The sequence below is a fragment of the Capsicum annuum genome, chromosome 6 (genome assembly GCF_002878395.1).
Source record: "Capsicum annuum cultivar UCD-10X-F1 chromosome 6, UCD10Xv1.1, whole genome shotgun sequence".
NCBI classification, from domain to species: domain Eukaryota; kingdom Viridiplantae; phylum Streptophyta; class Magnoliopsida; order Solanales; family Solanaceae; genus Capsicum; species Capsicum annuum.
In genome coordinates this window covers 158,037,510-158,053,129 of record NC_061116.1, presented here as the reverse complement: position 1 = coordinate 158,053,129, position 15,620 = coordinate 158,037,510, and the positions used below count along the sequence as shown (strand labels likewise).

The 15,620-nt window shown below is 31.9% G+C and overlaps 1 protein-coding gene and 1 long non-coding RNA gene across 4 annotated transcripts; both read left to right on the top strand.

Moving 5' to 3' along the window:
* The first annotated feature begins 697 nt into the window (after nucleotides 1–697).
* On the top strand, nucleotides 698–9,104 carry LOC107873133. Of its 3 annotated transcripts, none has more exons than XR_007057240.1 (5): nucleotides 698–845; nucleotides 1,988–2,385; nucleotides 4,413–4,476; nucleotides 8,344–8,496; nucleotides 8,573–9,104. It is a non-coding gene; the product is annotated as an uncharacterized LOC107873133 (long non-coding RNA). The 3 variants fall into 3 exon arrangements; XR_007057239.1 differs by having other exon boundaries at nucleotides 8,565–9,104; XR_007057238.1 differs by having other exon boundaries at nucleotides 8,344–9,104.
* On the top strand, nucleotides 3,383–4,381 carry LOC107874168 (zinc finger protein KNUCKLES-like). The gene has a single exon (XM_047414928.1). The coding sequence runs from the start codon at nucleotides 3,560–3,562 to the stop codon at nucleotides 3,995–3,997; it is 438 nt and encodes a 145-aa protein (XP_047270884.1). The 5' UTR covers nucleotides 3,383–3,559; the 3' UTR covers nucleotides 3,998–4,381.
* Nucleotides 9,105–15,620: the final 6,516 nt, after the last annotated feature.

Genomic DNA, 15,620 nt, shown 5'->3' with positions numbered 1-15,620 from the left:
AAAAATGATATCCATAATCAAACCGAAATAAATTCGGTTTGGTTCAATTTTTACAAATTTGGTTCGGTTATTTCGGATTTGTATTTCAGTTTGACATATTAAAATATTTAGCCTTTTTTTTTTCATAACTGAGCATTTAAAATTGATGATTTTTTTTAGAAAAATTATTTTTTTCAAACCTGTTTTTCATTCCCAAATATAAATAATTATAAATAACTCAATATGGATGAAACGAAATGAAATAATCATAAGTTTAATATAATACATAACGTCATTAATCATTATATATAATATAATCTTGCATAAATAGTCTACAAAACAACACAAAATTCGTAAAAATAGTCCATGAAACAACATACTTTCTGCATAAATAGTCCATAAAACAGGCCAAAGTCACCAAAATAGTCCATAAAATATTTGAGTCACTAAAACAATCCATAAACAACCTGCGGCGTATGCGAATTTGCTGTTAAATGTTAATTGTGAATGTGAATTACTAAATATTATATATATATATATATATAATAAAATATATATATTATTTATTTATATAATTTCAATTTTTTGGATTTTTTTTAAACCAAAAATCAAATCAAAAAATTAAAATTTTAAAATTACAAATTGAATTTGATCCAAAAAATCGAAATTAAAATTAAATTTTGATTTGATTTTTCAATTTTAAACGAAAATATGCCACCCTAACTCTCATCCCGTCGTCTTCACTCTTCTAGCTACTTCTACTAACTAAAATATTCCATTGCCTCATTCATTCTCTGTGTATTCTCATCTCTTAGCTATTTCTTCTTTTTGCTAATTCTGCTCCTCAATGCCGCAGTTTTTTAGAGGTAAATATCTTCAATTTTTCTGTGTTTTTCTATAATTTTATTGTTTTGGACACAATTCTTCACTGAATTTAGGTTAGGAAGAAAAAAATCATTCTAAATTAGAAATTAGAGTTAGTTTTTGGTATTAAAAAGTAGATTGAAAAAAAGTTGAAACAAATACATCGTTGAAATTCATCATTTTTTTTGGTTGCTTGTTGATTAGTGAATTATAGATCTGAAGAAAATCTGCTTGGATATCATCTTTCCCTTTAATTTGGTCATGTATCTATTTATTTGGATGCAAGTAATTGTTAATTTCTTGAAAGTATTTTGGGGTTCACAAGATTTGGTCCGCTGTATGCAGCCTTGCCTTGTACAATAAAGTTTTTCCGGCTTCAACCCATGACTTGCTGTGCTCATGCCAACAACTTTAACCGTTACTTCGGGAACCCTTCATATTGAAGTTTTTTCCTTCTTATTTGATCTTACCTGCCCTTGTTTTATGGTAAACTAGATCCCATCTTCAATCCAGTTTGCAGTTTTTAATAGCTCATTGTTGGAAATTGAGGTTATCCAGGAAGTTTCATTCTTTATTTGCATTCTGAGAGATTAGTCTATCTATTTTGGCTTGTCTCCACTCCTTTCTTATTTCTCGCTGCTTATCATATAGCATTAAGGGGTCGTTGGTATAAGGGATAAAGGATAACTAATTCAGATTAATTATAGGTGGAGCATATCGATTGTAGTGTTATTTTTATCCCATTTTGAGAGTGGAATAGCTAATCTCAGGATAACTTATTTCCAACCAAATTACTCCCAACAGTACACCTTCATCATCCTTTCAACTTGCTTTTCTTCCTGCCTCCCATCTCACTTCAGGTGGATACTCTACTACTCAAATAAGTATTGAATGTTTGTTATCGGATGGCATTGGTGTAATCCTTTCACTTCCTATGTTGGCTTACTTTGCATCCTCTATTTCAGACCCAATGGGTGTTGTAGGTAGTGCTTGCTGCATGGAATACATTTTTGATTCTTAAAGCAAATAAAATTTGGCAAAGTTCCATAGATTGCCATTGGCATATGTGACAAATTTAAACTACAGACTTGTCTATTAAGTTTTCAAGTTCGTTATTATTATAATATTAATTCCCTGCCTGCAGCCAGGATGCCTCAGCTGCTGGTTGTCGAACTTTTGCTAGGGGAACTCCCAGAGTAACCCAAGTGACAAATATTTGCAAAGAGCAGGTCACTTTAAAGTGGAGCATGACAACTGCCCCAGTGGAGTTGCTAAGGGCCCTGAAATGCTGGATTTTTGTTGCAACGACTTAAAAAGGCTACTAACCTATCAAGTTCCTTTAATTGGCTAATGTTCTGCTTCTCGATTGGAGCCATGCGTGGTGTTACATTTTTACTATGGATAAGTGACAACTAAGGATGGGATTGGTTATTTGGCGTCTGTTTTGCAGCAGTTAGTTTGGCAATCATGCTCTTGACCATAAGAATATAGTTCTATAGATCCAGTGTTCTTCAAGGAAGACATCGGACGCGCATTTTCCAGGTTTTCGTTGCAGCTTATACTAAAACTACTTTGTACATAGTTACTATTTAAATGTTGTGCAAATGAACTCTGTCAAATTGATTTTTGCCAGTGTTATTATTAACACAATTATGGGATTACACTGGGCTAAAAAAAATACCAAGTTGGTTGCTGAATTTTTTGTAGTGTTAATTATAAATGAGGAAATCTGATCATAGTTTGAATGCCAATTATTAATGAGTTTGAGTTCTTAAGCTTGACAAAGTGAACTGCGAGTCAGTCACTTGTAATTACAAATTGTAGAAGAAATACCAAGTTAGTTTCTGAAGTTTTTATAGTATTAATTAGCAGCGAGGAAATCCGATCATGGTTTGAACTTCCAACTATTAAAGCGCTCGTGCTCTTTAAGTTCAATAAACTAAATCCAGAAACCATGTGTGAGTAAGATGACAAATAATCATTTAAATGTATCAGTCTTAGTCTTCATATCCAGATTCATGTATTTTACCTGTGTGTGTCTTGTTTATACATGTTTGTTCATAATTTGACTGTGATATTTTTCATTACTTCGCCCCACTATGTGGAAATTTACTGGGAATGTTGTTGGAGAAAAGACATGATTTCCTCCCTGAACTTGTCGCCTCAACTCACTTTAACACTTAAACTAAACTTCTGTCTATTTTACCCCCTTAACATCTTTAAAGTGTATTAGTTTCACCCCTCAAAACTGAATGCCACTCTCACAACGGAGAGTGTGTTACACTCGCCTACAGATCATCGCCACGTCAACGCCACGTTGAAGCCATGTCATTGCCACGTAAGAAATTACTATTTTCCTAAAAAAAAAATTAATCCCCCACTTATTATTTTTATATATTTTTTAAATAAAATAAAAAATATATATATATTATTTTATTTATATAAATATATATATATATAGTCATATATATAATTATATATATTTAAATATAAAAGGCATCCCCACCCCTATTTTCTTTCTTCTTCACACACCCCACCCCACCATCCTTACCCGCTACCCCCATCCCCATTTTCTTTCTTCTTCACACCCCGCTACCTCCACCCTCTCCTCTTCCAGCCCTCACCCCCTACCCTGCCAGCGCAGCCCCCCTTCTTCTTCCCTCAGAAAATCCATTCCTTTTCTTCTTTCCTCAAAAAATCAATCAAGACCTCATTAATGACGGATCTCAGCCAGCAGCAACTTGTTTACGGTTTCTGTAACCAGCTGCAGTCTAATTCCTCCACCACAGATATTGTGGATCCCTCTATGATCCCTATCCCTAAACCAAAACCAAAAGTGCCATCATCTTCTAGAATGTTCTTTTGTCTTTATTGTTCTCGCAAGTTTTGCACTTCTCAAGCACTTGGAGGACACCAGAATGCTCATAAGCGTGAAAGAGCCGCTTCTCGCCGTAATATCTTCTCCACCACTTCTACTACTACAGACTCCTCCGACCATATGATCCGACTCCATTTTCTTCAGAACAACCACAACAAAGGCATGGACCCCTCTTCAAACATGAACCCCTTCTCTTCTTCTTCATCTTCTCATGATGGTTTTTATACTCCACCACCACCAAATCTTGGACACCATATATTTATGAATTTCCAGTGACTATTTTCAGTGACATTTCAATGGAGGAAAATGTTTTACAAAAGAAAGTAGAAAGGTGTTCATCTTTTTATTTTTTATTTTTTATTTTTAATTTCTATTATATTTTAAATATAATATTATTGAAATTAATTTTTTTTACAAATAAATGTGCCTTTTTTTATTGAAAATGCCACGTTAGCATTAGGGTTGAAACTAATACACTTTAAAGATGTTAAGGGGGTAAATAAACAGAAGTTAAGTTTAAGTGTTAAAGTGAGTTGGCGGGACAAGTTCAGGGGGGAAAAGATGTCTTTTCTCATGTTGTTGTTACTCCGACTTCAACTGTTATTTTTCTCCCTTCCCTTGTCTATTTCATGTGGTCTACTCTAAATGAATTGTGTATGAATGATGAATAAACTTCTTTTTTTAATTGTAGATCATGAAGATCCAAAACTGAAAATTCGTAGATTTCTACGTTGGTAGATTTCGAGGACTGTAAGGTTGGTTCTTAGAAAAATAAATTCAACTATTGCTTATGCCATCATGAATGTTGTGTTTTACCGCTTCTTGTTTTCTATGCCTACTTTCTTACTGTCCTGCTATTGCTTATGCCATCATGAATGTTGTGTTTTTGCTTTCTTTGAACCGAGAATCTTTCGAAAACAGTAGACTATATAGTTTCAATGCCTATGAGATGCATGATTAAAAGAGCCACTGACTATAGGCTGCAAAATTTATGTTGCTAAAGAGGCTGCTTTAATTTGCCCCTTAATATAATGGCCAGGAAAAGATGAGCACATAAGTGTGATTGTCAAAAGGAAACATTTCTTTTCTATCTGTATTTTGTGATTATTTCTGTGTTCTGTATTTCTGTAGAAGAATGTCTTGGCTATCCATTGATCCTAATACATTTTGGGCAGGTCTCCAATAAGATCTTAAGAAAGGAAATTATTGTATTTGGTTTGGTTCATCATATAGTTAGTAGATTCTACTTATTCCATATTTACGTTGTCCTTGTTGAAATAAATAAATGAAAACACGACTCTTAGTGTCCTTTATATTTTTCTGGAACTGCTGAGATTGCTGATAATTGTTAAAAGAGCAACTCATTAATACCTTCAATGAGCCTTATATTGTGTCTTTCATAAAATCTTCACATTGATTATGCCCAAACAAAATTTGTATGCGCCACGTTGGCCTGTGCTGAGCACGAGCGCTTCAATATCTAGTATAGAGAGAGACACACACTCTTATTTTACTGCCTTCTTTTGAATTTTCCTTTGGAATCTCATCCCTAAAAATCTTGGTCATAATTCACAATGGACCAAGGATGATGGAGTCACAATTAGAAATTTCCTAAAATTTCTTTTCTTTTCTTTCTTAGTTTCTCTCTTTTCTCATTTCATTTTTCTTTTTTCGTTTTAAACTTATTCATTTCTTTCATTCTCCTCAAAATCAATCTTTTCCTTAATAATCTCTTTAGATTGACACTTACTATTTTTACTTCATCTTCTATTTATATTCTCTTAATTTCTTTATAGATGAGGATTAAAGAATAAATAAAAAATATATTAATAGCAATAGTTACTAAAAAAAAAGTAAGATAATACATGAAAATAAAGAATTTTTAGGAGAAGATATTTTTTATGCAATAATTTTAATTCTAATACAAGGAATGATTTCAAAAATCTGAAAATGAAGCAGATAATTATTACTATTGTTACTTACCTTTTTAATAGCAATAGTTACTATATTGATTACTATAATTTTCTAAAAAAAAGTTAAGATAATACATGAAAGTAAAGAATTTTTAGAAGAGGATATTTTCATGCAATAATTTTAATTCTAATATTAGTAATGATTTCAAAAATCTGAAATTGAGATAAATGATTTTCCTAATTTAAGAATTCAAGAAAAAATAAATAAATTAAAAAGCAATAAAATAAAAAAAATTATGAATAATAATTATTAATAGAATATAAATGTTGATCACGTGAACGTAAATGATATATATAAGGTAAAATTTATTTTATATATATATATATATATATATATATATATATATATTGATGTTTTTGCTCATTTTCATTATTTCATTTGTCCTAATTTTTTGCCAGAAATTCGTAAAATCATCATTTTTACTCCAAATTTTATGCAAATTCTTCTCTTCTTCCATATACAACTTATAAATTTATCATAAGAAGTGGTGTTATATAAAGTAGCCTTAGAAAAGAGAAGAAGAGAATAAAATTCTCATAAATATAAAGTAAAATTCCTATTTTTACTCCAAATTTTATGCAAAATCTTCTCTTTTTTCATATACAACTTATAAATTTATAATAAGAAATATTATATAAAGTAGCCTAGAAAAAGATGTCCTAGAAAAAAAGAAGAAAAAGAGAATAAAGTTCTCATAAATATTTTTGTTAACTCTATTGTATACAATTTCAATATCAATTTTTTTTTAAATACATCATCCTACCCTATCAAACTCATCACCTCTAACGGCATCAGCAAACCTTTTGTCATGAATCTCTTTTTCATCCTCGTATTCATATTTGCTTTGACGCGATAAATTCGTTAGGTGGACTCCCGAAAAATAATAGACTTTTTTGCATAACATTCTGTTTTCTGTATTCTTGTAAATCCTAATAGGATTGTGCATGTGTGATTGAAATCAAATGTTGTTGGCTTTAATTTATCGAGGTTATATTGTTGGCTTTAATTTATCGAGGTTAAAGGTGATTGTTTTTTTTGTTTAATTGCTGCAATTATTTTTCATGTTACAATTATTAAATTAATGAGTTTTTATGGCAAAGAAATTGAAGGGCTGAAATGGTAGTAATTGCCATCAATGTTTACTTTTATGATTTCCCTTCATAAGTATATAACCTCAAAGATCGTAACGGTAATATCAAGTAAATATTAACAAATAAATGTCTTCCATAAATTAGTTTAATTATCCATTTAATTGAATAATAATGTTATGCTCTTTTCTATAATATTACCTTCAAATTGTAAAAGAGAAAATTCAAAAACAATGAAAAAAGTTCAAAAAAATCAGGAAACAGGTAAATGTTTTTTCTGATCATTGAGGCATGCCACATTAGTAGCCTATTATATATAGAGAGAGGGAGAGATATTATCACTTAAATCATTGTTTAAGTCATAAATACATGTACGTACATTAAGGGGTCGTTCGATACGGGACGGAAAGCGGTAGATAAATAATCTCAAAATCAATTAATATTCTTTATTAAATATAGGATAGGTGACAAAAATGAGGATGTTGCGGTGGATGTGTGGCCATATCAGGAGAGATAGGGTGAGAAATAGGATTATTCGGGAGAAGGTGGGAGTGGCTTCGAAGGAGGACAAGATGCGAGAAGTGAGGTTACGTTGGTTCGGGCACATGATGAGGAGGGACTCTAATGCTGCAGTGCGAAGGTGTGAGACACTGTTATGAATGGTTTTAGGCGGGGTAGAGGTAGACAGAAGAAATATTTGAGGGAGGTAATTAGGCATATATGGAGTAGTTATAGCTTACGGAGGACATGACCCTATTTGTGTCTGAAGTTTCTGTTCGTGGTGTTGAGTAGTGTCTATGATTTCGAATAAATAGTTTTTAGTATTATCTTGTTGCTCTAGTATTATTTTGTGTCTAGCGGTGTTAGTTTATTTTGCATACTGCACAAGTTTATATGTATTTATGTTTTGTGTTTGTTATATTGTTATCGGTCCTAATTCGGGGGTCTATCGAAAACAACCTATCTACTTCACATTAGGTAGTGATATGTCTGTGTACACTCCACCCTCTCCAAACCCCACTATGTGAGAATATACTGGATATGTTGTTGTTGTTGTAAATATAGGATAGAATAATAGTATATTTTATTGGAAAAGGACATCATTTCCACCCTAAATTATACAAGAAAAGTCTAAGTCATACCTAAACTATTTTAGTGACCTATTACACACCTAAACTATATAAAAGTGATATTATTACCTCTCCGCGACACCAATTCTATGACACATTTTTTACACTCGTTTTAGGCGCGTTCAGCCTTTTAAATAACAAAAGTAAACGTCTAAAACATTAAAATTACATCACTTTTAATTCCCAACTGATCTATTCTTATTTAAGCCAATTTGGGGCTCAAAACTAAGAACCCTAATTCCCAAATTTGTCTTTCAAAATCGAAATTGAATATCATTTGTATGAAGAATTGGTAACTAAATCTTTTTAATCCTTCGATTTCTTGCTATATTGATGATTATTTTGTCTTAATTTTATTGTCATTTTGATAATTTTTTTCTTCCCTCAAGTGTTTGTTCAACCTCTCTTGAAACTTGTTTTCTTAATCAAGGTACTTTAATGGCTAAGATAAGTTTGAGTAGACTTTGTAAGCAAGAAGAAGATAGTAAATTTGGACGAGGTTCGATGCAAATATGAACATCTTTTGCCTTTGATGACTTCATGAAATTCGGGTAGACGATATTGGAATTGTCTTTACTATGGGGTAAGTGAGTTTTTCCTTCAAACATTAATCTTGAATAGTGTATATGAATCTAATTGCTTTCATTTTAGAATACTAGATCATGCGATTTTTAGCTTTGGAAAGATGATTCTATTGATGAACGATCCAAATTTGTTATTCCTAAATTGTTGGGAAGAATTGGGGAGCTTGAGAAAAAAGTTGAATCTTGTACAAATTGTGCATTTTATGAACACAAAATAGTTGTTGACAAGACTACTAGGACAATCAAATCCGTGGAGAGCAAAATAGACATGAACAAAATAGAGTTGCAAATGGACAATTTTCAGGATGATTTGAAGATGATGAAGGCAAATGAGAAGAAAAGAAAAACAAGTTGGCTAAATCCAAGAAAAGGGAAAAACAACTTTGGAATACTCTCATTTGTGTATGTATTTTGGGTGTTAGTTTTCTATTTCTATTCATGTTCTTGAAAGGAGCTCCAAGAAGGTTGCCCTAAACTAAGTTGCTTTGTTTTTGTTGTGTTTTAAGGGGCTGAAATTTGTATCAATTATTGGGTGTTACCTTAGACAAAACTGCTAGGTTGTGTAATTAAATTGTTGTGTAATGAAATTGTAAGGTTGAACTTGACAGTTTTGGCTTTGTTTTCTGTGGTTCTTTATGTTGCAATTTGTATACAACATTATTGGTTTAGGGAAACATCTCTAACAACACAAATTCAAGGTTGTATACAAATTGTAATGTTGTATACACAAACATTACATCTCTCACAACACAAATTTAACATTAATAAATGCAGTCACAGCTGCTGCACAAGCATAGACACAAATTGTAATGTTAATTACACAATCTGGAACCAGTAAACTACATTTCTCACAGCACAAATTTAACATTAATAAATGCAGTCACAACTGCTGCACAAGCACAAACACAAATTTCAGCAACAATAAACTTACAACTGCATAATCATTAACAAAAACTGAGTGCAATTACATCTTGTTGCCAAATACATTTACAAAAAAATCAGTACTATTAAATTAATTACAGTTACAAAATGCAGTCAAAATTGCCACCAATAAATTATTCTTAAAGCAGCCACAGCTGCCAACATCAGTGAACTACCAAAAAATAGTCTTAAATGCAGTCACAGTTGCCAACCCAGCCACCAACATTAGTGAATTATCAGAAACAGTCTAAAGATAGTCACAACTGTCAACATTTATATAAAGGAAACTATCAGTCTACACCAACTTCTTATAGAGATTGAACATTGGAGTTTTCTTGACTCAAGTGTGCAGCCATGGACCTTGTTTTCATTTGTTTTTTGCCTCTCATTTGTTGTAGTTGCCTGGAGGTCATAGCTTTTTTTCCTTTTCATTTTACACCAGTTTTAAGTGTATATTCGAGATTTTCAGTCACAATTGCTAAAGATTTGGCAGTTTTGAATCTCTCACTAGGCATTCCCGGCTGCTCAAATGAAAAAAGTGTTAACATTTATATAAATAGTAGTAAATAAAATTTAGATAGTAAAGGGACTAATAACACACTTACTAGCTACTACAATTCATCAAATTACAGAAATATTGCATTCACCGTTCAGCTGTAGCTAACTGATTGACACGATTAACAATAACGTGGCCATGACTATACGAGCAAATTCACTTGCACAAAAGAAGAAAATCAAATCCTAGAACAAAAGTCAGTAACAAATCCTAAAACTAATGCAAATTAGCATAATAATCATTAATACCAACTAAAAAAGTGGCGTCGAGGAGAAGAAGGCCAACACAGCGCACTAAAACTTCAGCTATGTACGGGTCTGGGATTTCAGTAAAAACTACTCATAACACACTAGCTACTATAATTCATCAAATTATAATTATAGTAACATTGTATTCACTCGTGATTCCTGCATCCAACACCAACTAATTTACAATTATGTTGTAGTTAACTGATTGACACAACTAACACCAATGCATCCGCGACTATACAACCACAAAATAGAATTATCCACATGTCAAACAAGTACAAAGGTAACAAATCCTAAATTTGATGTAAATTAGCATAATAATCAACTAACAAATCCTAAACCTCATGGAAATTAGCATAATAATCAGCTAAAAAATCCTAATCCTGTTTTACATTAGCGTAACAATCAACTAACAAATCCTAAATTTGTCATAAATTAGCATAACAATCAGCTAATAAATCCAAAATAGCAAAACAATCAGTTAACAAATCCTAGACCTGTCATAAATTAGCACAATAATCAGCTAACAAATCCTAAACCTGTTGTAAATTAGCATAATAATCAGCTAACAAATCCTGAACCTGTCGTAAAATAGCATAACAACCAACTAACAAATCCTAAATCTGGTATAAATCAGCACAATAATCAACTAACAAATCCTAAACCTGGCGTAAATCAGCACAACAATCAACTAACTAATTCTAAACCTATCGTAAATAAGCATAATAATCAGCTAACAAATTCTAAACCTATCGTAAATCAGTACAATAATAAGAAACCCTTAAATATTACTAACTGAAAAGGCGTTCACGAGGGTTTTGCAAAGCCTCTCGAAGAAATTGATCTACAGTATTAACAACATCCTCCTCCGACGCACTCCCTGAACCACCACCACTACCATCACCATCACCCGTACCGGTACCCAAAGAATCAAGCAGCTCAGATTGATCATCATTATTATTATCAACAGATGAAGAATCAATATTATCGTTGTTCTTCTTCGAAGACGATGAAAATATAAGTCGCCTTATACTAGCATCTAAGTCAGCCACCTCCCATGACTCCGGTGGGGCTCCGAGATCATCCGTTACAGACGCCTCCATCGATTCAATTTTTTTTTTACCAAATTTAACAATTTTTTTTTAAAAAAAGTTAGAGAATCAGCGAATTAGGATTATGGGGAATTTGGATATAGAGATTTGGAGAATTTTTATGGAGATTGAGGGAATCTAAAAGGAGAAAAAGGAGGGAAATTGTTCTAAGGTTTCGAGAGAATGTGTGAAAGGGGTATAAGGTATTGTATAATTTTTGTGAATATTCTATTGGGTTTTTGCTCTCATCAGATGAATTTTGGTTTGGATGGATGTTTTAATAGAGTCAGGGTAAAATATGAGAGTTGGGTCGGGTCGGGTCGGATTAGATGGGTTAAAAGAGTAATAGGGTCGGTTTAAGTTTTTAATAAAATAGGAAAATTAATTAGACACGTGGCAACACAAGAGGGCGAGTGGAGTGTACTCCACTCATTAAACTTGGGCATGGGTGTCGCGGAGAGGTAATAATATCACTTTTATATAATATAGGTGTTGTCACTTAGATAGTTTAGGTGTGACTTAGACTTTTCTTGTATAGTTTGAGGTGAAAACGATGTCTTTTCCCTATTTTATTTCAAAATTAATATTCTTTATCACTCATACCAAATAAATTTTAAAAGACAAATGTTCCTTTAGTTATTCATTATTGATTTGACACAATATTAATAAATAATAAATATATTGATAATTTTACTGTATCATTTTTCGAATATAATAATTTTAATATTTTAAAAATAAGTATAATTAATAATAAAAATAAATTATCAATTAAATAATAATTTATTATATTAAATAAATAAAAATACATATCTATTATTTGTGATTGAACAAGTAAAAATATAGGGAGGAATATCTTGATGGAGGAATATCTTGTAACATCATGTGTGAATAAACTCTTGCTGGGAGACGTAACTATACGTGGCCAAAAAGTTTCATGTTTGATTCCGTTCATTCCTGTAATTTGAATGTATCTTTGTTGAAACTTTTTTTTTTTCAGGAGTGAGTAACAAATAAAAGTGTAAACACACAAGTTTTATTGAAATTTTAAAATATATTAGTCTAAAATAAATATTGTGAATTAATATAAGCATAAATCACTTAAAACTACACCTTAAATTACTAATATTAATTAAAATTCCAACTCCCAGAACTAATTATAAAAATCTTTTTTCACACTTTCTCTCTCCAACTATCAAATACATAAACCACCTCCACATTTAACACCTAATGCTCCCCAACCAACGCCTAAAATCAAGGACCTTAAGCTAAACAACACCTAAAATCAAAGACATTAATCTATCTCTCATACTTGCTTACACAAATCGTTTATTCACATATCAACTCTCGCATTCTTCTTGTGATAGCTGCAGAGCACAAACATTTTTTTTGTTTCCAAGAATGTTAGCAATAACACACTATTATATACATTAATCCTTGGGAAAGAAGCCTAAAAGTACAGTAACAGCAATCCTCCGGCGAGGAGCTCCATCCATCGGAGCCTCGTCCACTACTGCAAAATTGTGTTTCACAGTGATGGTCACAAATCCAGAAATTGTGTTTCAATGACGTTTGCGAGTGGCCGGAGAGAGGTCCACAATGACATTTTCCATCATTAGATCTCGAATGATTCATATAGAATTCATATATAGATCTTGAGTTAGATCTCGAACTCCCACCATCTGACATGGAATCCACAACGTCATTCATCATCATATCCTAGAATCCACAGCGGCGTACAAGACCGTTCAAGCCACGAGAAATTATGGAGTTCAGAGATTTGTCAATAGGAGTGGAAGATGATGATGTTAATGAAGATACATACGAATGATGTATATGTTAAGAGAGTTTAGAGATACATAAGAATCTGGTAGTAAAGGACAAGAAGATACATCACGTGATCCTCCATCAAATATACAAAAGTTATGTATCTTACTGAATATTAGGTTATAGATACATAAGAAAGATGTATTTGGTTGAAAATCTACAAAAATCATGTATCAGAATGCTTTTTGTGCTACTTGTTGACACCTAATCTTTGCCCTCCCCGACTAGATTTATTCTCAAGATTCTTTAATTTTAAATAAATTTCAACATTTATTTTATCCAAATAAATTCTTTCAAATATTCACCTGGGTAATTTGGTCATTTTAAGAAGCGATTATATGTTTTTATATTCATACATACGAGCTTGAATAATTTTGTTCATTAAATAATTATTTTTTAAGTTAAAGATTACAAAGCCTTATGAGACTATGATTGAGACACTTTGAGTTTTTCTTCTTAAAGTTGCGCAACCCGTCAACCCGTGTCCATCTTCAGTCTTCTTCTTTTATTTCTGTTGCCACTCTTCATATGGAAAACCCACAAGATTTCTTCTCAATCAAGGATTTGAATTGACTCCTTGATTGAGGAATGCAGTCGTGTTGGTATGTCCATATCAGATATGTCCATATACTACTTTTAATTATGCCCATATTAGATATGTCCGTAATTCTTTCTTACTTCTATTCCTGCTATGATTGATCTGATTTACTGCGATTCTCGGGGCTGATACCCTCGTGATTGATCTGTTTTGCTGTGATTCCCTGAACTCAGATTCTTCTTTCATTTGTTCTTAGTTTGATTGATTCGCTTGGATGTCGCGGATCATCATTTGATGTTTTTCCATTCTTGGAGCTGGCTTCCCTACTTGCTTCCATTCTTCTTCCATTTGTTCTTATTTTGATTGATTTATTTGGATGTTGCGGATCATGATTTGATATCCTTCCATTTATGGAGCTAGCTTCCCTACTTACTCCCATTATTAGCAGTCTTCCAATATCCTATGAAGATTCATTCATTAGTTTGTCATTATTAAAATCATAGACTTAGGAGGCTAACAATATATACCTTTCTGTCTAGTTTCAATATGATCAAGCAGCTCATGATTTCATCATTCCTATTTCAAGATATGAAAGTTCTAGTAAAGACGTGCAGATCTGAAATTTTCAGCATGATAAAAGTTAAGGCTAACTTTGAAAAATTGTCTAGAATGATATTGAGCAATTTTAAATTTAAATTGCGGATATGTTGTAGAACTCGAAGTCTAATTTCTGAAATATCAAATCGTTCATAATTTTGATATATCTACAATTTGATATAAATTTTCTACCATTAACATGCTGGACTGAAAAAATAATGAGAATTAAGAAGAAAAGAAAATAATTATCTAGCATTGTGCTTCCTTGACGTGGATCGTGATGCTCTAATTGATGGCAAAATAACTGAAAGCACATTTCTATTTATAAAAAAATAGTGAGGATGATGCACTCCTAAATTGAGATTGCTTTTGGTGTTACAATCCAAAAGAAAAGGTCGATTGTTCCCAGTTTAACTAGCAAAGGCAAAGGTAGTGAAATGTTAAAAAAAAGGAGGGGGGGGGGGGGGGGGGGGGGGTGTAATTGTCAATTTCATGTAGAAATTAGATCAAACATCCAACCCGACCAGACAATATTTCTCTAGCCTCCATTTTGTCATGTAAAGATTTGGGGTCATATTTCTTTATCAAGGAAAAAGACAAAGGAAGAAACCACATCTATTTTTAATAAATGGTGTTATACACATGCAATAAAAATGTGTGATGCTATACTATCAATGCATGGCAATCAGAATCTTTTAAACTTTGTGTGGCCAACAAATGAATAAATATCAAGTGATATTTATTTCAAGTCCTGAGGTGTGCTTACTTGATATGGTATGTACTGGTTGAGGATATTTTTTCACACAAATATTATTAAAAATTGAAGAATACTTCAAATTTATTCTTTAATCAATTAATTATCTCGATAAGTTTGAAATGGGGCATTTTTAAACACATAAATTTAATTAAAATTAAATTTAAGATATATTAGTTGAAAAATATTGGTGTATTTTATTATTAAAATAAATTACAGTCCATGACATTAGTAAACATAAAGTGGAGAAAGTTGTGTCGTTATTCTTTTAACTCACCACATTATCTTTTTGAGTTAGTGGATATAAATTGTGGTAAAGATGATCATTAGTTCTTGTAACTCATATTACCATTAGTTCTTGTAACTCTCATGGACATTAGTTCTTGTAACTTATATGACCATTAGTTACATGTAACTCTTGTAACATTTGTAACCTATAGATCATTCATGTACTCACTTTACTACACCATATTCTTCCTATTCTACACAAAGATGAATTCATCACCTATAAATAGATGCAGTTTTGTATGTTATTGTATGTACAAGAAAATATGATAAGTGTGAAAAAGATTATAGTGTGTAGTAGTGAAAGAG

Excerpts from the sequence above, each read along its gene's own strand:
- LOC107874168 (XM_047414928.1), top strand. The coding sequence starts at position 3,560 with ATGACGGATCTCAGCCAGCAGCAACTTGTTTACGGTTTCTGTAACCAG.